At 36.8% G+C, this 21,906-nt stretch overlaps 2 protein-coding genes across 6 annotated transcripts; one reads left to right on the plus strand and one right to left on the minus strand.

Moving 5' to 3' along the window:
- Positions 1 to 429: 429 nt before the first annotated feature.
- Positions 430 to 15,570, minus strand: LOC139141756 (membrane-bound transcription factor site-2 protease-like). 3 transcript variants are annotated; one of them, XM_070711394.1, is made up of 9 exons: positions 15,031 to 15,570; positions 12,310 to 12,579; positions 10,460 to 10,563; positions 9,360 to 9,606; positions 8,235 to 8,415; positions 7,455 to 7,549; positions 3,870 to 4,062; positions 3,282 to 3,357; positions 430 to 2,587 (listed from the first exon to the last, which is right to left on the minus strand). In XM_070711394.1, the coding sequence occupies exons 1-9, from the start codon at positions 15,103 to 15,105 to the stop codon at positions 2,368 to 2,370; spliced, it is 1,461 nt and encodes a 486-aa protein (XP_070567495.1). In that variant the 5' UTR covers positions 15,106 to 15,570; the 3' UTR covers positions 430 to 2,367. The 3 variants fall into 3 exon arrangements, with proteins under 3 accessions (XP_070567495.1, XP_070567496.1, XP_070567498.1); XM_070711395.1 differs by having other exon boundaries at positions 12,310 to 12,571; positions 15,031 to 15,214; XM_070711397.1 differs by lacking the exons at positions 430 to 2,587; positions 3,282 to 3,357 and adding an exon at positions 6,754 to 6,810 and having other exon boundaries at positions 3,928 to 4,062; positions 15,031 to 15,244.
- On the plus strand, positions 15,491 to 21,707 carry LOC139141753 (uncharacterized). 3 transcript variants are annotated; one of them, XR_011554230.1, is made up of 2 exons: positions 15,491 to 15,577; positions 18,497 to 18,664. XR_011554230.1 is itself a non-coding variant. In XM_070711392.1 (2 exons), the coding sequence occupies exon 2, from the start codon at positions 19,306 to 19,308 to the stop codon at positions 21,613 to 21,615; it is 2,310 nt and encodes a 769-aa protein (XP_070567493.1). In that variant the 5' UTR covers positions 15,731 to 15,852; positions 18,497 to 19,305; the 3' UTR covers positions 21,616 to 21,707. The 3 variants fall into 3 exon arrangements, 1 of the variants encoding a protein (XP_070567493.1); XM_070711392.1 differs by lacking the exon at positions 15,491 to 15,577 and adding an exon at positions 15,731 to 15,852 and having other exon boundaries at positions 18,497 to 21,707; XR_011554231.1 differs by lacking the exon at positions 15,491 to 15,577 and adding an exon at positions 16,679 to 16,765 and having other exon boundaries at positions 18,497 to 18,624.
- The last annotated feature ends 199 nt before the right edge of the window (positions 21,708 to 21,906 follow it).

A 21,906-nucleotide genomic window follows, 5' to 3' on the forward strand; every position in this document is an offset into this window, starting at 1 on the left:
GAATGTCAGAAGATGAAAAGACAATGCTACACTTTGATGTGAATGCCTCAACCTTACACTTGACATACTCAACGTCTGACCTTCATAAAGCAACTGACAAGTAAAACATGATTGTGAGGAATCATGATGCAGGTGTTTAAATTTTGAAATGCAACATTAAAACTCAATCCATTTTATTACAAATATTACCGTAGTTCATTCAGTGCAAGATCTAAATTTGTAACTAAAGGGCAACTTCCACAAGTACCCCTACTTCTTATCTTTATTGAATCTACTAAAAGGCCCTTTCTATGTCAACTACAGCAAGTGATGGTCTATTTCAGGGTTGAATTCAATATCAAAACATTACTGTATCCTTTACCAAAAGAACACTTTTTAATTCCTTGCTAAATAAACATGTATGCAAGAAGAACAACACTTCTGACCAAATTGTAAGTTTCTCTTTTCAGGGCTTTATTTAAGATGTCTTTAAAACACACTGTGTACAAGTCTAGCTAAATCAACCTAGTCATGCACTCGCTTCAATCTCTGGTTTACATGAAGTTTACACGATGGTAAATAAAGGAAAGGGTTAAACACAGGGACATTCATACAAGCTGTCTGCGAAGAAACATATTTGTAAGCAGTTCAATGACTGCTAGACACACAATTTTTGTATCATTATCAGAGAGGAAAGTTTTAGTTTTCTGCTCAGCAGGCAACTCAGAGAAACAAGCCCAGATTGGGATTTGGGAGTTAGGGTGTCACTCGGGAGTGTAAAGATCATGTAGTAGGGAGCAGGTAATAAGGTGTTTTTGTAATAGGAGAGGGCTGCCAGGGAATTTTCAATGTGGTAAGTGGGAAGAGGGAAAACCAGTTGGTGGGTGGGTAGAGGAATCATACTTTCACTTTTCCCTTAGAATTTTAATGTCATTCAAAGACATTATGATTGTATAATGATATGTACAACATCTCTGGTTAATATCGCTGAACACTGCTCAGCTGGCTGCCCTACAACACAGATGCATTCATCCAAAATCCAAACAGATACTATTAACCTCTAAGAGAAGTGTATCAAAATATAATTTTTCATCCAACATCTAACTTTTGACTGTGCCCCTTACAGAGCAAAGCTGTCATAATACCAACACAAACAACACTACAGTATTTTTTCTATAAAGGCTGAAGGTGTATGAGCTTTTCTTTTATTGTATTTTATCTCTGTAAGTTCACCACACATCAATCCAGTAGACTTTTTCAAGTATTGTGTTTACAGTTTTCAGTTCCCTGATTACAATGATTGTATTCACTATATAAAACTATACTATATTTGGTAAACAATTCAATACGAGTTCTTTTCTTAGAGTTTCATGTCAAAACATTCAAGCCCTGGTACAAAAATACACATTCTGTCAACCTGACCACATCAACTTAGATTTCAGTGGTGTGTTTCATTTAAAATATTGATAATACACCATGGCAGGTTTTTTATTTCAATATAAAAGTTGTATTTTATAAGGTGTAGCATCAAAATAGAAACAAAATCTGTAACATTACATAACAGAAAAGAGGATACCTATCCAACTTTACGGCCTCTATCTCTGGGTTTTGCTTCAGTTAAGGTGTGTCTAGTAGGGGCAAAGAGTGTCAGAGGTTGCTTTGAAACAATCTAATATATGTGTTTGCAACAGCTTTGCTTACTTTTGTTTTACTTTTGTTTTCTTGTGACAAACCGGATACCAACACTGCAACAACCACTGAATCTGGTATTTTTGAGGATGGAGAAAGAAATCCCGGTGAAGTGTTATGGAAAAGGAAAGGAACATTGTAATGGCTGAGGAAAACTGTCGCACGAGAAATGTTTGCAAGGGGATAAAATGATGATTAGGAAATACTTGTGATTGTCTCCCATATTTGCTGTCTTTAGACTAAAATGTAGGAACATCAAATCATAGTAGATCCATAAGTGAAGTACGAAATCTGGACTGCTCAAGCTGATTCTGTTTGTCACATTGAAATTATCACTATGTCAGAAAAGTAATGACATCATGTTTGCAAGGTTACTATCCTTTGATCTAGGAGTGGAATCTGCAGAGATATACCGGTAGACTTTCCAAAATGGCTGACTTCATAGTTAGTCATTGCTGGCACTTTTGCAGAAGCTGAAGAGTTTGTTTGTCATTTCTTGCTTGAATTACAAATGTACTGACTTTGAAGATATGCACTACTGGCTTGATTCAACACATGAAATGGGAGTACATGTCACAAGAACTGACTGAGAATCAAACACATACTGGGATTTTCATGAAAACAGATCAACACAGATACACAATTATTATAAACATATTCTAAAAAATCTCAAAATTTACTGAAAATAAAAGGTTTGTGTTACCTAAGCAGAGTCCACATGGCAAGTAAAATGTTACTAACAAGAACAAAAGTACCACATAACAAAATACAGTTTGCTAGGAACTGTCTGTCCTTAGCTTTTGGAATAGATTTTTGGCAAACGTGTTCAATCAATGCTGTAAGAATCCACTGCCCATCTAATGCATAGCATGGTACAGAGTTCAAGAGGGCAAGTGCTCCTGATAATGAAATCAAATATCTGATTATCAAATGTTAAGGGTTATATAGTGCATGATCCAACGTACATGAATATGCAATGTTGGTGTATCATTATCATAAAATTTGCATACCTAAACAACAATTTGTATATCTTACAGAAATGAATACCATGATGTTTCGTGCACCAGATTTGTTGCAATCACCCCCATCCAAATCTTCGGATGTGGATCAAACTGCAGTGGAGATGCCTTCTTTGTCTCATTCTTTAGTGATCAGTCAAAAGATGGGCATATGCCGACAGTGTTTAAGCTCCTTCACTTTCCAATAACCCAATTTGAAAACTAGCTTTTACTTGCCATTTGATTGACTGTTTTGTAATCTTTTTTGATGATTTTTACTTGTCTGATGAAGTTATATTTCTTACCCATTTTTTCACATAAAATTGATGCATTTAGCTTCTAACTGCTTTTTTACCAAAATTTCACCTTTTCTACTAGCTTAGAGTACTGTATCTTTTATTCATTATTTTTGATGACATATTCAGATACATAGTTGTTCACATTTATTATTACTGTAGTTCACATTTGTGTACAGATTGTGATAATTATAGATGCCTCTGATCAGTATTTACATGGCACAGTGAATCAGCTGGCAATGATAACCCACAATTCAGTTTTCTATGACTAACGTCGAAATTTATGTGAGAGAATTTGTTGAACTCATAGAAAGGATACTTTAAAAGTGTATCAAGAATGTTGGGTAAGTCCACTGGCAGGGAGGTATACCTGGGTATATAGCCACTCACACTCACTGAAAAGGAAAAATAGAACGAAAAGAATACAGAGGAAATCTTAGAACTTGGCCATTATACAGTGAACATGGAATACTATAAGAAATTTGTGAAAATTGACTGACTACTATTGAAATATTAGAAAAATTGCTGTTTATTTATGATTTCTTTCATCACATTTTCCTGTCTAAAGGTGTAACTTTGCAACAGAATGCAGTGAGGTTTATCAAAGTTTTGTCATGAAATAAAAAAAATGTATACAGTATAACAGGAATCCAACAAATGTTCTCAAACTTGAAACATTACAATGATAATCATGAAAACAAGGTGAAGTCATCAAGTGGTACATTGCATCAAACATGGAAAGACTTAACACAGAACATAGCACATTGAAAAATATTCAAATGGAGTGTAATATCCATTCACTTATCAACAAAATGTTATGAGAATTATTCTGAGGTACTGACAAAAGAGGGTACAATTCTAATGTTGTTACTGTATGACTGTGGTATGTATGATCCAGATAACTTACCAATGTAAAGTAGGAGATGGGGATCTCCAACATAAAGTACTGCTGGCCCACTATCGTGAAGTATTCTTAATAAATATGTATTGTTTGGTAATGATGGATGTAGACATGCCATGTCTCTGTACACTATGCAGTCTCTGTATGTACTACAAGATACCCTGTCAGTTACTGGCCTTGCTGCCACACAGGCATGTTTCTGTAAGTAGACAACATTACAATGGAAAATTAAAGATCTCCTCATGATTAAGTGAAAAAATCTCAGAACCAAAGCCTTATGATCAGTTTTGCCAATTCTGGTAATTGGATTCATGTATCGTGTAAAGAATGCAGCTCTGCAAACTGTATTTTCTACTTGTTTCATCAATATGAAATGAAGTTATCTGTAGTGATAGTCCTTTTTCTCATTTCACCACAGGCTACCCAGACAGAATAAATAAGCTTGTCATTGAGTTTTTCTCACTGTTTTCTCTATCAGTTCCTCTCCTTTTCTTCATCACAGTCCCTCTATGGATATAGGGACTGTGTCTTCATGCTCTGAATGATCGGAGTAAATAAAATAAACGGTAATATAATCTAACCTAGCCTCTTATAAACCCTTTATTCATTTTACACCAATTACAAGGACGTTATCTCTCATATACACATCTTGTAATTAATTAGTCAACACAACTAATTATGCTAATCCGTGGACTTATCAAGAGTTGGTCACATTGCAAAGATAGAGATGTAAATGAAAAAGGAGAAGATATGAAGATCTGGGAAACGTGTCCCGAGGACGTCCGTAAACCTAGTGGACGCTTATATATTCATGATATGCTCAAACAAACACTGCTCATTATTCAAAATAAATGGGAAGTTGGATCGAAAGGAACGCTGAAAACGCGCATGCTTTTCGTTGCCAAGCGCCAATTCAAACATAACCAAGCAGACATGGCCCTGCTCCATGTAACAAATGCCACCCAGAAAGTATCGACCGACCAAGCAGAAAAAGATCGCCGGAGTGGCCATTTTATGAGCTTTTCAACAAAATTATATAGATGTATGTTTCACGTCGTCAACGTCGTTTTCTTGGAGTGTATATACCAAGTATAATTTACAAACCGTGTCGTGATTCAAGGCACAATGGTGACACATTAGCAGCAGCACGCACTGGAGAATTTTTGCCAGCACTTTGAATTTTAAACCAGTCACCGTCATTTCTCTGCACTCGCTATTAAATCCATGTCTGCCGGTAACATATCGTTTTTTTCTGTCTCAAACTACGTACCAGCAACAGGCCTTTGACGTCAAAGTCGGTTGTTTTCTGATATACGGTAGCAACCAAGCTCATGACTAGAATGACTCTACGGCGTCAAAGAGTTAATCTCGCCGGTTATTTTTTTCGCCTAATAAAAGAGGTTGGTCGCTACATGGAGCTAGTTCCCAGCTCTATGGTCGCTACTAGTCTAAGAAATTCATCGATTATCAATGGCGCCTTATGCTGTTCGTGTACACTTCCCGAAAAAAGCGGCGGACGGGCTATAAAACTTCTTTTGTACTGTTAGGCTAGCTGTCGATTTTCGGACGGGATTTCTGCCTTTTACGGCTTGTTTTGACTTTTACGTTTTTGCACCACAGCCATGGGAACGTCCATGTTCTGCCCGACAGCACGCTTGTCGCAACTTTGTTCGTCGATATTTTGAAACGTTTCCACCCAAATTGCAATTGCCAACACGCATCAACAGCTTGGTTATTAGGGGCCTGCCACGACCAGAAATCCGCTCAAAAATTACCAAACTATCGCCGTTTTTCCAGCTTTTTTCCGACATGTTTACTTGCAGACCGTTCTTTTTTCTAGCGTACAAGCGATGGGCAAGGCTCAGGGCAGCCCGTCACTAAAGTCACGTCAGCGGTGACCTCGCAACTTCTGAACACAAACTGACATCACCGATGATGTCGGCCACTACGTTAAGAAGCAAGTGAGAATTTTTACCAGCACTTTGAATTTTTTAACCAGTCACCGTCATTTCTATTCACTCGCTATTACCTCCACGTAATTACGTTCCATCATCAGTACGGGAAGCGTCCTTGTCACGTGATGTCCAGACTTCGTGTACGTGTAGAACAGACTTTCGTGAACGGCAAACAACACCTCTACACATACAAAATGTAGTCATAATTACGTATTTTTTAGATATTCTTGATGATTTTAGCGAATTTAGACAGGAAACCTTGTAAACTTTCATTGTTAACACCTTTGATATCATAATATTTCGTAGAGTTTGCACCAGCGCAAGAAAAACTTGCTATATGATTTCTTTACATGAACGAAATGTTGTCTCATTCCACTTGTTATCTGACGCCGCCCTAAAGATTTCTCCAAACCACATAAATAACTGTATCAAAGAAAATCGGCCGATTTAATTCGAGGATACAACAATCTAGAACATTCCTGTCATAGACAAATTAATGTTTCTTAAAACTTAAACGAATTTCCCATGTTTCGAGAAAAAATACAGCAAAATTATCGAGAACGCACAGCTAAACTAAATGACAAACAAAACCTTAGCAACACCACCGAGAGAACAACTCTTAACCACACGAACTTTGACCCCAGTCAAAATCAGACTTGTCCCTGGGAAATATGTTTACAAGTTTGCCCACTTATAACAACGTAAAGGTCAAAGGTTTCAACTTCTGACTTCCTGCTTTACGGACGTCCTCATGCCATGAACTGCACGCAAGGCACTGGTAGGGTTTGCACTGTTCGCGACCATATACACGTTGAAATTAGAGTAGCTGGCTCCCCTCAGCCATCGAAATACATTGGCTGCAGTAAAGTTTGGATAATGGTCATGAATGGCAGCAATTTAGTAATTTCTGGAAACATTTCAGGAGAGCTTCTTACCTTCCCGTTTTAGTAACCATTCCTATCTTTTGCGATGTTGACCAACCCGTAAAATCCCTGAAAAGTCCACGGATTAGCATAATTAGTTGTGCTGACTAATTAATTACAAGGTGTGTATATGAGAGATAAACGTCCTTGTAATGTATGTAAAATGAATAAAGGGTTAAGAGGCTAGGTTAGATTATATAACCGTTTATTTTATTGACTCCGATCAGTCAGAGCATGAAGACACAGTCCCTATATCCATAGGGGGACTGTGATGAAGAAAAGGAGAGGAACTGATAGAGAAACAATGAGAAAAACTCAATAATGAGCTTATTAATACTGTCTGGGTAGCCTGTGATTTCACTGATGTAACAGCCAATGAATGAAATGTTAAAGACAATGTCAGTTGTTCTAAAAAGTACTGCACAGTTTGCCTTTATCAAAACTATCTCAACAATTTGGTACATCATGACTGCCACATACTGTGTGCTCAAGAATGCCACAGTGCCAGGTATATATGCTGACCTTTCCCAAGCAACAGCATGTAATTCAATGCAGATTACATACATGTATGATTTTGGAAGAATTGCCAAACAAAAGTCAATGTGATATTTTTCTGTTTCCCTCCATGTAGAATATCAGAATTACTGGCAATTCTTTTTTAATCTTCTGACAATTCCACAAATTATTTGGTAATGAAAAGTTTAAACACTGACCTTATCACTAGCACCTTTACTGGAATAAGTAAAACACAAGTCTGCCAATGATGTGTTGGAACAACACTGTATTGAACCATCGACTGACTTGAAAACTGTCCAGACAGGAAAAAAAACAGTGATGAGATAAAGCGAATATAAGTTTATAAAATGTGGTAACTCAAGCTCCTTCTCAGATATTTAATGGTAGTTTCTATTCACTGACCAATTTCTTTGATTCTCCATTTTGAACACATATGTTTATTTGATAAAATTATACACTGACATGTCTACAGGATATTTCCTTGTAATTTTAAAATATACACACTAAGTCATGTGAGCCTGAATGCAATACAGTGTCAGTTATGGACTGTCTGTTCTGTCTGAGTGTTGAGACTCATGGAGTTCCATTATCTTCAATATTAACAGCAATTAATTGAAAGTAAACAAAGATGCATTGCAGATAGCAAATGTGCCTTTTGCTTCCCCATTATACAGTTGACACTTGGCAAATTACTGCCAATTTTCTTGCACCTGTAAACAACTTGCAACTGAATCAAAATCTTAACTTTGCTGTATTTTGTACACTAGAATGGCTCATATAAGTTTTCCTGATTCACTTTTGAGTCACTTTTACAAATACAAGAATAATTTGCAGTTTTAGCTTACTGTAAATAGAAGTACAGATTTGTATAGATTTGTATACATTTCAATTTTCAATTTCAAGGGCAGATTTTCTGCCAAACATGACAGTAACTAATTGTCAGTGTTTACTTGATGATATAACAGATGTTTCTTTACCTTTTTTGGCAGTGTTCAATTGGTTGATTTCATCAAGTGACATACAGTACCCCCTAGTTGGCTGGTGAATAGCATCAATGATACACATACTCCAATCTTCTTCTTTGTTGATGCTACAACCATTTATACTTAGCAGTTTATATCCACGACTAAGTCCCCTCTCACCATACACTGGAGAATTCTTTATGCAAATAGAATTGTGAATAACAAGGCAAATAAAATTTCCAGATTCCAGAGTAATTTTCTGACAATAGTGAAAATGCACTAAAAATTTGTCAGGTCATTTATTGTCACACAGCAAAGGATCATCTACTTAACATGTCATATACATGGTATCTTTACTTATCAAACACACAAGCCAAGTTCGCCACCTTTATCCTCTAGTTATTCTATGTCTGTGTCATCAATTTTGGGGTGTCAAACTTTTTTGCATCAATCTTCAATGCGCTCATCAATGTATACGAAAAACATGATAGCCAGTATTTCTCCTGTGATCAAAATTTGTGTCTGATATGAAAATTTTGTGAAAACCGGTTATACGGTAATTATCAGAGTCTGACAAAATACATCCACTTGGCAAATTATGAGTCCTTGTGTTTTAGTTTTGTTGCCATAATGGAGCTTTGTATTCATATATGGACTTGACTGCTGTCTGAACTTTTGACACACAAGAGTAATTTTATGCTGTCGATTTACAGTTTAAATATATTCCTTTTCTAACGAAGAAAATATCAGGAAATAGTATCTAAATATACCCTGGTACATATATTAACATTGGGTTAATGGAATTACAATATCAATATCTTCATCTGATTAAATTGTATTACATCACTTGCTTCAACTCGTAAAAACAGCTGTCACATTTAGCATTGTTCATGCTTTCCAGTAAATATCTGTCAATGCAAATTAGAAATTTTATGTCTGAACATAAACTGAGTTTTTGAATCTTTGAGAATTCGATGCAAATCAAACTACCAGGTTGTATGCAAAAGGTTGGATCACGGATGATCAAAAATAAAGGATTTTTGTGTTTTTATGTTCTGTCCTGACGTGAAAAAATTAACTAAACTAGCCATGATCAGAGTACTAAAAGGAACCTATATATTTTCCAATTTGCTTACTTACCTCTACCACATTTGTTACTATTGCACCAGACCCAGTTGTGTAAAAAGGCAGCAGAATTATGGGTAGACAACTCAAAAGAGCCACACAGACTACCACAATGATAAAATTGTGCCAAACTCCAGCACAATATATGCGTAGCTGTCGTAGTGGTGATATTGCATGTAAATGTTCAGTATAAAGATCAACGTATGCTCCTGGATATATGATAAATATAAACATGCCAAAACCATTGACACGCACTTGTTCTCTGGAAACAAACAGAAGTACAAAGAATTCTGTTACATGCATAGACTAGCAAAAGATGCTTTTGATAATGCATTTTAACAGACCTGATCATTGCAGACATCTAAAACATACATAAGATGATTTTCACAAACATGTCTTGAAGAAATATGCATAAATATAGTGATTTTTAAAGACTTGTCCTGATTGCTGTAGTTGTGTATATCACAGCTATTGAAAACTATGTTGCTGTGACCTTTACGGTAAATTGATTTTTCAGCTGATTTTGAATAACTTCAGCTCAAAAGGTACTTAGGATGCATAGAATTTTAGAAAGCAAAGCAAAATGTTATCTTTGATGTTAGGGATTTATTTGAAGAGAAACTAACAAAGATATTGTGAATAACATTTGCTGCAAAAATGTTCAAAGAACCGAGTAACATTTTCATGTTCATTTAACATTTGTTCAAGCAAGTCAGATTTTGTGAGTGAACTATAAGCTCTTAATCTGTCTGCTACTTTTAAATGCAAAGTTTTGAGAAATTACTATTTTTCTAAAAGCTATTTGCACACCGTGTGTTCTATTTTAGGAAATAATAGATTACAAGAAGGCCTTATGGTAGCTGGAAATTTATTAGTTTTGACACTATTGTATGGTGATCTAAACAGAGATATCTGATGGAAAAGACTTCCATTAAATCATAGGAATAGAGACTGCCCCTTTAATTTTATAGAAATTATACTGGCAGGGTTAAATGTTATTGGGGTAGTAAATATTCAAATACATGAATAATAACGAATGCTACATCAGTAACACGCATCAAAAGGCATGATAGAAATCAGTATCCATACTTAATATCTGACGAGGGCGCTCTTACCTGACTGCTGCTACAGCATGACCAAATTCATGAAGAATTCCACAAACTGACAGAGTTACAAAATAGTACAAAATTTGACTCATTGGTAAATTAATCCCTGGCATCTGAGGGAAAAGACAAAAGATAAATTTTACAAAACTTTGCATATAATTGCACAATATTAAAGCAATAATGTACCCCTCCCAGCCCACAATGAAAGAAAGCAAACTTTACACGACATAATGTACAAGGCAGAGCTGAGTGCATTATGGAGTGCAAAGTTGCTGGAGTCCATTATGGCCCGGGAGGGGGGTACATTATTGCTATATTTTTGTTATAGTTTTGGCAATGCCAGTGAATTTGTAGATGTAAAAAACACCTGGGGCCACACATGCATTATCAGTAATAATCAAAGGGTATGACACGTCACAAAATTCACTGGTATTGACAAAGCTATAAGATAATACTGAATATTGTTTCATGAATGGCTGAAATGTTTGTGGAAGATCCAATTATTACTATGAATACTGGTAGTTTTCAGAATGAAGATATATATAGCCAGTCTACACTGCCATCAAGTTCAATTATGTTGTTTTCTGTGCAAAGGATCTAAAACAATGGAGACAGAGACAAACTGACTGAATATCTCTGAAGTCTAATAGACTGTCTGAAAACTTGTTGCAATGGCAAAGACAATAAGTTAAGATTATTCCATGGCCAGTGAGCAGTCTTTGAACAAAACCGTTTCTGCTACAGATCTTTACTAAAAGACATTGAACAACCATGGCATAACAAGCAGCTCTGAACTGAGGATAATTCCCAGAAATGTCAGGGCCTTTGAATGGTTTTCCAAGACAAGAAACCATGCGGCTGATATAGCCCTGCTGTGACATTTGACAACATGTGTGGGCTGGTTTGCAGCTTTTCAATTAAGGGAATACTAATGAACATGGGAAATGTTTGAATATCGGCAGCAAATTTCTGAATATGGTGAAATAATTTTTTTGAGATGGGAAAGAGTCCAATCAGTGATCATTTGCATACATCAGTGCTGGCTATGACTGCTGGCTGCGTATATTGTTGGTGGTGCACTTTGCCTGAGTATTAACATTTACCTATAGCTCAACTGTCCAGACAAACATTTTATTTGACCAAAACTAGCAAACATTGCCCTTAAAATATAGGTATGCAAGTTTTATCATACTTTCAACAAATCTGAGTCAGGTCACCTAAGGAACCTGCTAACATAAGCAACTGGACAAGGGAATTCTGAGAAGATTTTTCGAATTTGAACGGATGCACAATTTTAGAAGTTTTTTGATCAAAAATTGGACAAATTGCCCCAATAATAGAAATGTGAAAATTTTGACACAATTTAAACAAACTCTACAAAAGTTAAAATTCAAAGCAATTATACCAGCTGTGTTTTAAAAGACGCTTGGTATGTGAAAAGTTTATGTACACTGACCATAGAAAACAGATGATCTATCTGATGAGCCCTGCGTTACAGACATTGAAGATCTAAATAAAAATATTCTCAAAGGATGGAGGACAGAATTTGTAGGAGCACTAGTGCCATAAATTATAATAAAGATGTGTTTTGAGAATCTAGGTATACTTGCATTTGTTGTATGGGAATAATATTTGTAGCCAATGGAAAGTAATGACCAGAAGTATGCAGATCTTGTTTTGTTTTGTTGTTGTGGCATTTAAAGGGTTTCTGAACTATCTATTAGGAAAAGGAGGAAAAAGCTGAAACATAATCCTACAAACCTTGGAATGTTTGGACAAGGCAACCCTGGTAGTCATCAAATCATACACTAAAGCAAGTAACATACAGACAATCAGTATTCAAGCCAGACCATACTTACAACTGGTGTTAGTACTTGTTCAGTTGATGAGTCTTGAATAAATGTCTTGCAAAGCATCACAACCAGCAAGGTCAATGATGCCACCATGGCAACTATTCCAAACCATATCCCCAGTGAAAACCATCCACCTAGCAGGGAAGAATGGCTCTGTCCAATCTTCAAGAAGAGATGGTTCAAACTGGTGGAGTACCATCTGACCTGTGCTACTGAAACTGAGATACCATACCTCTCTTCAAATTCTTGATATTGTCGAGCACATTTTCTGTAAGACTAAAACATATGTACATGTAAACATATACTTTGAGTAACATGACTACTACTGTTCTTTGGAGAATCTACAAAATATGAGCTACTACATTCTTCCTTCTTAAAACATTCATGTATATCTACACTGCAATTACAAAGATAAAACTAAATCAAAGTCCATCCCTCCAAGATGTACAGCATAAACTTGTTTGGAGATACTTCTGTAAAATTTCTAATGTACTATACACATTCAAGGATGATTTAACAGTCTCCTGCAAAGACTCATCAACAAACTACCAATGTTTTCTTCAACATATCTTGAACTGGAAAACAGTTCCATTTGTAATCTTTACAGTGTTTGTCTCAAAAATAATAGTTGGAGTTTGTGATGGTGGGCCAGTGCACTTGAGGTACATGTAATTGCATGGGACCATTTCAATGGAACAGACAATGGAACTATCATGTTTCATGTGTGTGACAAATGATTGACTGTTTATGGTCCTACGGTGACTGAAACCCAGACTGCTAGAGCTGTATGAGTTCAACATGACTTGAGGTCAATGTGTCATGGGATGGAGCCATCATATGTCAGGAGAACCTGGCACTGCCACACACTTTGAGAACCTGGTGCAACAAGGAACTCAGCACCACAGCCTATAAACTAACTTGGAACCACAATGACTTTTCAAAACCTGGCATCTCTGATGGGGTCCAGACACTTCGCACCAAAATCAGGACACCCCACTCAACTTTGTCCTAAACCCATTTTGTACAAAAACTACCTCGTCCCATGCCACTTCATCCAAGTACCACATCATAGTAAAACCACTTCGCCCAAGTATAGTACCATCATAATACTACCGATTTGTTAAAACAAAGGTGCCATGATGTATCAGTGTCTTTCTTACCTGGAGGTTGGAAGCATTACCATGTCAGGAGATTTTGGCTACTATGAATCATAATTTTATTCTTGCACAATACCATAAACGGTAGAGTTAGAAAAAAAATACAAGCTACTAAAACTAAATGCTACAACTTGGGTGCGTTTAATTTTCTCAAAACATGTACAACTTCAGGACTTTAGTCCTGGGATGATAGATAGGTGATGAAAACTTTGATGGCAGTGGTTGGTTATTTTCAGCTTTAGCCTTTACAGGTTGGCGATAGTTTTGGGTGAAGTGTCATTGTTTGGGGGCAAAATGGATTAGAGACGACATGACTCCTGGGGCGAATAGGCTTTGTTACGAGGTTGTTTTGGTGCAAAGTGGTTTTGGTGTGAAATGGTATGGGACACAGTGGTATGGTCACGTGTGAAGTGGTTTTGGTATAAAGTGTCTGGGAACTGCTCTGATATGTTGTGGCTAATAATATAGGCCTAGACTTAAATTTTGGTAGTTTTTTGAAGTTAACAACCAAGCCAGTGACAGCTCAACCAACACAAGTTTACAAAATCCATCACTGTACTATTACATGCATTTACCCATATGCCACTACAGGGTGCAGACACTTCTCACCAAGACCAGATCTCCCCACAACGCGTTGTCCAAAAATCCGTTATGAACCAAATACACCTAGTCCAAGGTAATACTTCACCAAATGCCAGTATGCCCCAAGTACCATCTTGTACTATAACCACTTTGCCATAAGTAACAGCTTATCCAAAATTCACCATGGGTCACAGTGTAATGTTTTTACATTAGTTTTACTTGTATCTTTGATGCACATCTGTACAACGAACCTTTTCTTCTCCAAGAAACCATAAAAGGCAGAATTGCTAAAAAAGAATAGTGCAAATATACCAGCGAAATCACATGCACATGTACAATAGTAGCCCTACGAGTAACAGATTAAACTATCTTCACAACAGTGGCTTTATACAAACACACATACATGACAGCTCTACACAAGTGTTTCACTAAATGTGTGGTGTGACAAACAACAGTCCCTCTACCACCGTGTACAAACATATAAATGTCACCACATATCACCATTATAGACATAAAAACACTTTGTTAAAATATGAATACAGGAACAGGTTGGCAGATCGTCCATGTAGCCGACACGAACACAAACTGTCTGTTACCAGCTACCAAAAACTATGAAAAATAGTAAAGAATGAGCTACAAAATCACTATCAGTTTTAAGTTGCAGGTAGAATAAGTCTGTGCCTTTGTATAAAATACTATAAAAATAGTAGAAAGTGAGCAACCAGCTGAAAGTTAGTCGAGGAGACCTTAACCGCATATCATTTGCATCTCATTGTCGGCTACATTGACTGTGTGCCAACAGGTTTGATTTAGTACTGGGCTCGTTGCGAGTCTGGCTATGCTATGGTGCTGGTTCTTGTATTCCACAAGCACAAAACCTCAAGCTACAGTACTGCAGCTAAGTCCCTTACAGCTCCTTGCTCTGTATACGGTCCATCCTATGATCATGTCATTGCCAATTGAGTTGATACTTTAGAGAGTAACTCACCCTGAGGAAGATATTCAATAGGTACAGTAAAGACCAAAATCCGAGTAGAAGAGCAATCCAAGTAGTTTTCAGCATTGTTTTACGTGTGACAAGTGCATCCTTTCGCTGGAAAAAACTCTGTCATTGCCACGATTAAGTTCTGTTTACGATTGCCTGTGTTGATGTTTCACAGACATGATTGAATGACTCATTCACAGAACAGCAGCCAAACAGCACCAGTTGTAAATATCATATATTGCCGCGCAAATAAAATATAGTTCCGACTTTTGATACCATAGGATATGTACGTTTCGAAATTAATCTTCATGTCATTTTTTCTTTGACTTTGTATTTTTTTAAAACATTTCTTTTTTTACTCCGTAATGCGATAATTGATGTCGACTATAGGAAAAACGATTAATGTAGTCATCCGCGAGGTTACTGTGTGTATGTTTCTTGCATGATACTTCATTCCTCCACTTATCAACTTCCTGTTTAGGTCTGAGCGCGGAAGAAACAAACTGATCTGAGTCATGTTATATGAGTTGCAGGAGGTACTTTTGATCAGGTAAATATTAGCTGTTGTAAACGCGGGCGCTTGGTATCGTTAGGGTGTACTTTATAAATAGGATATAGTACTACGGTGAGATACCGCGGTGTAGCCACAGCTACATACAGGTGCCAGGAGTTGCCGGTGGTTTACTGGCTGTGATATCGGGTCATTGGGGTCATCGCCATCGGGACTGTGGCGATGACCCCAATGACCCTAGCGCGTTCGATACACGCCGCAACAAGCAGCGATGCGATATCACAGCTACCGGTGTACATGCATTGAGAGAAGGGGTATGTACAACGGCAACTCCTGGCACCTGTACCTGTGGGCCACAGTGCTGTACCTCCAGGTTTTGCCCGCAGGCACCACCGTAGTCGACAGCGCTTTTAGTGCCCCTTTGTGCCTGTGGTTTTGCCTGGGTGTGTGAGTCGGACCACAGGGGACCCAGTAATCTTGTTGTTGTTGTTGTTTGTATTCTTTGTTTATATTAGTGTTGTTGTTGTTGTTGACCAATAAAATTTAACGAACATAGCTATTGTGGTGTTGTTTTAAACGTAATGTAGATGCAATAAGAAACTAAAACAAGGACCCTATGGTAATATTTGACCCCATGCGTTTTTCTGGAGGGTCTATGATGCAACTCTCTCCCAACGTACACTTCACAGGCATTATGTGGACTGGGTAGTTTGTAAAAGTGTCGTTTATGCTGCTTTCCGACATTCTGATACGTAGCTATGTATCAGAATGTCGCAACGTAGCATAAACTCACAGCATAAACTACACTTTTACAAACTACCAAATCTACATAACGCCTGTGGTACACTCTCTTCCTACAACAACCAGATTACTAGATCCTCCTTAGATAGGATTGGTTTTGCTGTCCTATCCAATACCCAGGCAAAACCATGGGCTACAGTATTGCAGCTAACTGATGTAGGGTCGTACAGGGTATGGTGGACATGTCATGACGGACGATATCCTTGAAATAGTTTAGAAAATGGGCCCTTCATTCATCTGGGTTGCTCATGCTACAAGAACTTGAAGAAGGGAACCACTTGTCCAGTTAACACCTTTCACTTGGTCATGAGGGCTATTTTTACCCCGAGTGGGCGTGCGTTACCTGCTTTCTAGATATGTACATCCTATTCCTAGAGCCATAGACTGAGGTGTAGTGATGTGTTTCTGGTAACGCAGTTACAAGGGGTACTTAACAGTTACTATACTACATGTATGCACAAAAACCAGGTTATAGGTGTTTTATAGCACCCCGCATATTCATGCTGTTAAATTGCTTTGATGTATATACATATTAGAATTAGTATACAGGCATGAGGAACAACAAGCCTTTTTTGCTCACGTGTTTACACACGTGAGCATATGTCGCAGCGATGTCTGTCTGTCTGTGTGTCCGTGTGTCTGTCTGTCTGTCTGTCTGTCTGTTGGTCCGATATCTCAAAAACGGCTTATCAGATCAGAATCAAATCTGGTACATAGATTCAGTTAGCAAATGGCAAGAACTGATTAGTTTTTGGTGACTGTGGCTTGCATACTTTTTGCTTATTTGCATAATTAATGGTTTTAGAAAAAACGGATATTCATTAAAAACGACTACACACAATTTGATGAGATTTGCTACAAATGTTGATCACACCAAGATATACCAGCAGTGGGAACTATTAAGGGGTGACATGAAAGAGAGTTGCTAATTTGCATATTTAATGAACTTTCCTAATTAGCGATATATGTCAGATTTTACTCGATCAAAATCGACCAAACTTGGTATGTATATTAAAGATACTATGATTTAACATTATTGAAAGTCATTAAGCGTTTTAACTGCAGCCAATTCCTAATTTACATATTTAATGAACTAAATGCTTATTAGAGATATATATTTAAATTGACTGGACCAAAGTTGATGAAACTTGCTACATGTATTGAAGCTACTATGATACAATATTTTTGAAAGTCATTAAACATTTTTACTTCAGCCAATTCCGAATTTGCATATTTAATAAACTTTCCCAATTAGGGATATATATCTGAATTAACTTGATTGTAGTTATTGAAACTTGCTATATACATCAAAGATACTGTGATATAATATTATTGAAAATCAAAAAACATTTTTACTTCAGCCAATTCCTAATTTGCATATTAAATGAATTTTCATAATTAGGGATATTTATCTGAATTGACTTGATCAAAATTGATGAAACTTGCTGTGTACATTAAAGACACTATAATACAATATTATTGAAAGTCATTAAGCATTTTCTCTACAGCCAATTCCTAATTTGCATATTAAATGAACTTTCCTAATTAGAGAGATATATCTGAATCAACTTGACCAAAGTTGACAAAACTTGCTACATATATTACAGATACCATGATACAACATTGTTGAAAGTCATTAAGCATTTTTACTTAAGCCAATTCCTAATTTACATATTTAATGACCTTTGCTTATTAGGGATATATACTGGATTTACTTGATCAAAGTTGGCAAAACATGCTATGTACATTGATGATTATACCTGGTTAAAACAATAACAAAAGTCATTTCACATTTTCATGTCAGCTAATTTATAATGTCTAATGAGCTTTCACAGCTCGGCATATATGGCTTGAAGGACTTGGCCAACGGTAATTACACTTGCTATATAAAGTGGTGATACACGTACAATGACAGCAGTAAAAGAACTTTGATATTTTTATTTCACCTAATTACATATTTGTATACTTCATGACCTAATCGGCGGTGATTATTGTTCATTACATTGATCATAATATTTTCAATGAAGTTGCAAACATGTGGCAAAGGTTAAAATTTACACATAACTGCAATATATAATGAAACACGTGAGCATTTTCAGTTCATATCTGGTTGTGCATGTAAGCTTTAACAACATGTTTTGTAATGCTTAATTTCAGATGCAGGGAAATTCAAGGATTCCAAAACAGTGCCATGACATAATCTCTAATCATTCTCATCTGTGAATTATGTGGTATCTACGACTTTTGTCAACGCTATGTATTTTGCAGTCCTGTCGTGCAGTGTTCCAGGTGGATGATTTCTGCAAGAATGTGATGCTGAAGCTAACCAAAAACTATGAAGATGTCTGCAAGACACAACAGAGCCACATACAACCTTTACCACAGCACATACTTGAACCATGGAATGACCAGTCTTGTGAGCCTCAAATAGAACATTACTTAGTCCCTCCAGTTCTGCTGTGGGATCCGCTACGACAATTGCCTCAGTCCCTGAATAAGATACACTGCCCTCTATGTTCAGAAGTGGGAAAACAAACCCTGTTGAAGTTCTCATCATCATGGAATGATGGTCATGCAATCAATACAACACCAAGGCTTCTATACTGTCGGGACCAATGTATTCTTCTTGTAAGCAATAAATACCTGTGTAGTAATGGGCACATGGTCAGTGCTCATCAGAAGGGAGTCTTAAAACAAATACCATATCAAGAAATACCATTCATACTTGGTGAAAAATATGGAATTACAAAACAGCTGTTGGCTTGGATGACTCCTCTTGTGAAAGATGAAGAATCATTTACCGAAATCAAAATGATATTCTCCATGGATACACTCAGTCATTTTATTGTAAAGTGAATAGGTACTTGAGTGACTGTCGGGCTTTCATCAGGCAACAAAATCCTGAGTCAGTAAAATTGGTTGTGCCAACAACAGAGACACTTTCATGTCCGCAGACATTTGTTTTGATGAACTGCTTTGTCAGTGATTTCATGCAGCAACAAGATGCCAATATTGCAGCAATGTCTAGCATAAGAGGCCAGACAGTTGTGTGCCATTTGATTCAAATGAACTACATGATACGCCAGAGTTATGGTAAAAAAAATGCATACAAATACATCTTTTATATGACAAATGAACATCACCAAGTACTGAAATGGATGTTCATCAAGAACAAAGATAAATTTGCCGAGTTTGAGGAAGTATTCAAAGATTTGGACAAACGTTATCATGCCAACCATGAACAGATTGAGTTGGTTGTTACAACACTGTGTTGTGAATGGAAGGACATGATTAGACATTGTCTTCAGAATTCACCAAATGTGAAGATACAGTACAGTGTTTTTGAATTTGTTCAAAACATTTGTAAACATTTGCCAAAAGAACACCCAAGATACGCTGAGATTTGTCAGGATATTAACCAAGTAGTCCAACCTATTGGGGAATATAATCATGGAATTCAGCCTTCAGGACAGTCAATGATCAGTAAATGGAATAACTTCACTTTGAAATACCAGGGTGAAGCTTATCAAGGCAAACCTATCTGTGATTTCATCACCACAGAGGAAATCAACATCATTGAACACCATGGTCAGAATGGATATCTGACTGAGTTTAGTCCTGGCTATGAAGTACTAGATTTATTAAATGAAAAACTCAAGAAAATTTTTCAAAAGAAGATTAGTCTTTCATTGGCATATACATTGATATTCATGACATTACATAAATGGAACTCAGATAAAGGCGTGAAAGCAATACAGTCTTACAGTGAATACTGTATGCTGCAAACACTGTCTGATACCATAGGGCACAGACAGAGTGGTTTACCCTTGGTAGATGAAAAGTTTGGTTTGATTCCTGAAAACGTCGAAGTAGAAGCCAAACAGAAATTGAAAAAAGATGCAAGTGAGTTCACTGTTGATGATATTGAAAAAATTATGAAGGAAATTGACTCTTTGTTGGACAGAGAATTGCATAATGATGCATCATTGGGAGAAAATGTCAATACACTGAGAGATCACAGTGACTATGAATCTATGTGTAGCCAACGTCAGTATTTCACAATACTTTCAAAGATGGTAAAACTATGGAAAACTTTGACAATGGTGAACAAACATGCTCAGGACAGTTTGATGTGTTATCACATGTGCCTTTCTTGTGAACAGTCACTGAATTTAACCAGCATAGAGTTGGCAGACAATGAACGTGAAATCCATGACAAAAGACTTGAAAGGGTCGCAGAGAATTGGAATATGCAAGTTGTACCAGTGCAAGGTGATGGAAATTGTTTATTCACAGCAGTTTCTATGGCAGTGCAGGGCTTACAAGAGAATGGTGATATGACCCATCACCTGGCTTCACTTGGACTTGCATCAAACATGGAAATTCCACATATGGCACTTAGATTGAGACAACTTGTTGTTGAGGAATGGACAGGACAACATGGCCAACAATATGTTAGTTTTTTCCCAAATATCAATTTTGTTGTAGAGGCTGAAAGGTTTTTATCATCTGGAACTTTTGGAGGAGAACTTGGTAATGCTATGGTCTTAGCATTATCAAATGTACTGCAAATTCCCTTTGTGATCTTATCATCTGTAGAAAACTGGCCAGTCATTACAGTGACACCCAGATCTTCTGTACCCTCTCCAAACACTCTGTATCTGGCATTCAACCAGTATGGACCTGGACATTATGACTGCCTGGTAGAAAGGTCAGATGTGGCAGAGATGACAAAAGCTGTTGAAATCAAATGTAACTGTGGAATCAACAATCGCAAAGGAGAACAAGAAGGTAATTGTTGCAATTCAGAACTTGGACGTAGAAGAAGAAGTCGTTGCCCGTGTTTGTCAAGAAGGGTTCCATGCAGTAGAAAATGCAGGTGTCGAAATTGTGGTAATCTAAAACCAGCGCCTGAAAATTCAGAAGGCAAACGAACACGAAAACGTGTCAAATTGTCTGGAGAGCATATCCTTAGTAATTCAAAAAAATTAAGTAAAGACTTAGTAGCCCCAAAGTTACAGACACAAAGGCAAGTAGGAGAGACTTCATGTGTGCTTGATTTCTGTCTGTTAGAGGCTATACATCAGAGTCTTCAAGCTGAAGATTTGGACTGTACAGCTGAAGCATTGTGTAACAGATACAATGCTATATTCCAGTGGGTGCAGACACTAACAGTGTTTATTCCACTTGCTGAAATTACTCTGAAGAAAGTAAATGAAATTTTAGGAACCCAACAAAGTAAACCATCAATATACACTCTGTCTCTGAATGGGTGAAGTATTTAATGCACTATGAAGTTTCATTGTTGTTTTATCATTCAGTGTTTTATACGTTTCCTTGGCAGTTTTTGGATTAATAAAATAACTTTCTGATAAATCTTTGTGTTGTTTATACTTCTTTATGAATATCACAGGTAAGAGACCACAGATGCTACGAAAAAAAACCTGACAGTCAATTTCCAATCACACATAAGAAAGGAAAGTTTGGAAGTCTGTAAAATTGGATGTCACTAGATTATTAAATTAATTTATAGTGTTTTTGCTTCCACAATAATTTGGATTGATATT

Source organism: Ptychodera flava, chromosome 10, assembly GCF_041260155.1.
Source record: "Ptychodera flava strain L36383 chromosome 10, AS_Pfla_20210202, whole genome shotgun sequence".
In the NCBI taxonomy this organism is placed as follows: Eukaryota; Metazoa; Hemichordata; class Enteropneusta; family Ptychoderidae; genus Ptychodera; species Ptychodera flava.

Bases quoted from the DNA above. Each gene is read 5' to 3' on its own strand.
- LOC139141753 (XM_070711392.1), top strand. From the start codon at position 19,306: ATGAACTGCTTTGTCAGTGATTTCATGCAGCAACAAGATGCCAATATT.
- LOC139141756 (XM_070711394.1), bottom strand. From the start codon at position 15,105: ATGCTGAAAACTACTTGGATTGCTCTTCTACTCGGATTTTGGTCTTTA. The intron at 12,580-15,030 runs GTGAGTTACTCT...CATATGTTTTAG, and splicing joins TATTGAATATCTTCCTCAGG to TCTTACAGAAAATGTGCTCG. The intron at 8,416-9,359 runs GTAAGTAAGCAA...ATTTGCATAAAG, and splicing joins TAGTAACAAATGTGGTAGAG to AATTCTCCAGTGTATGGTGA.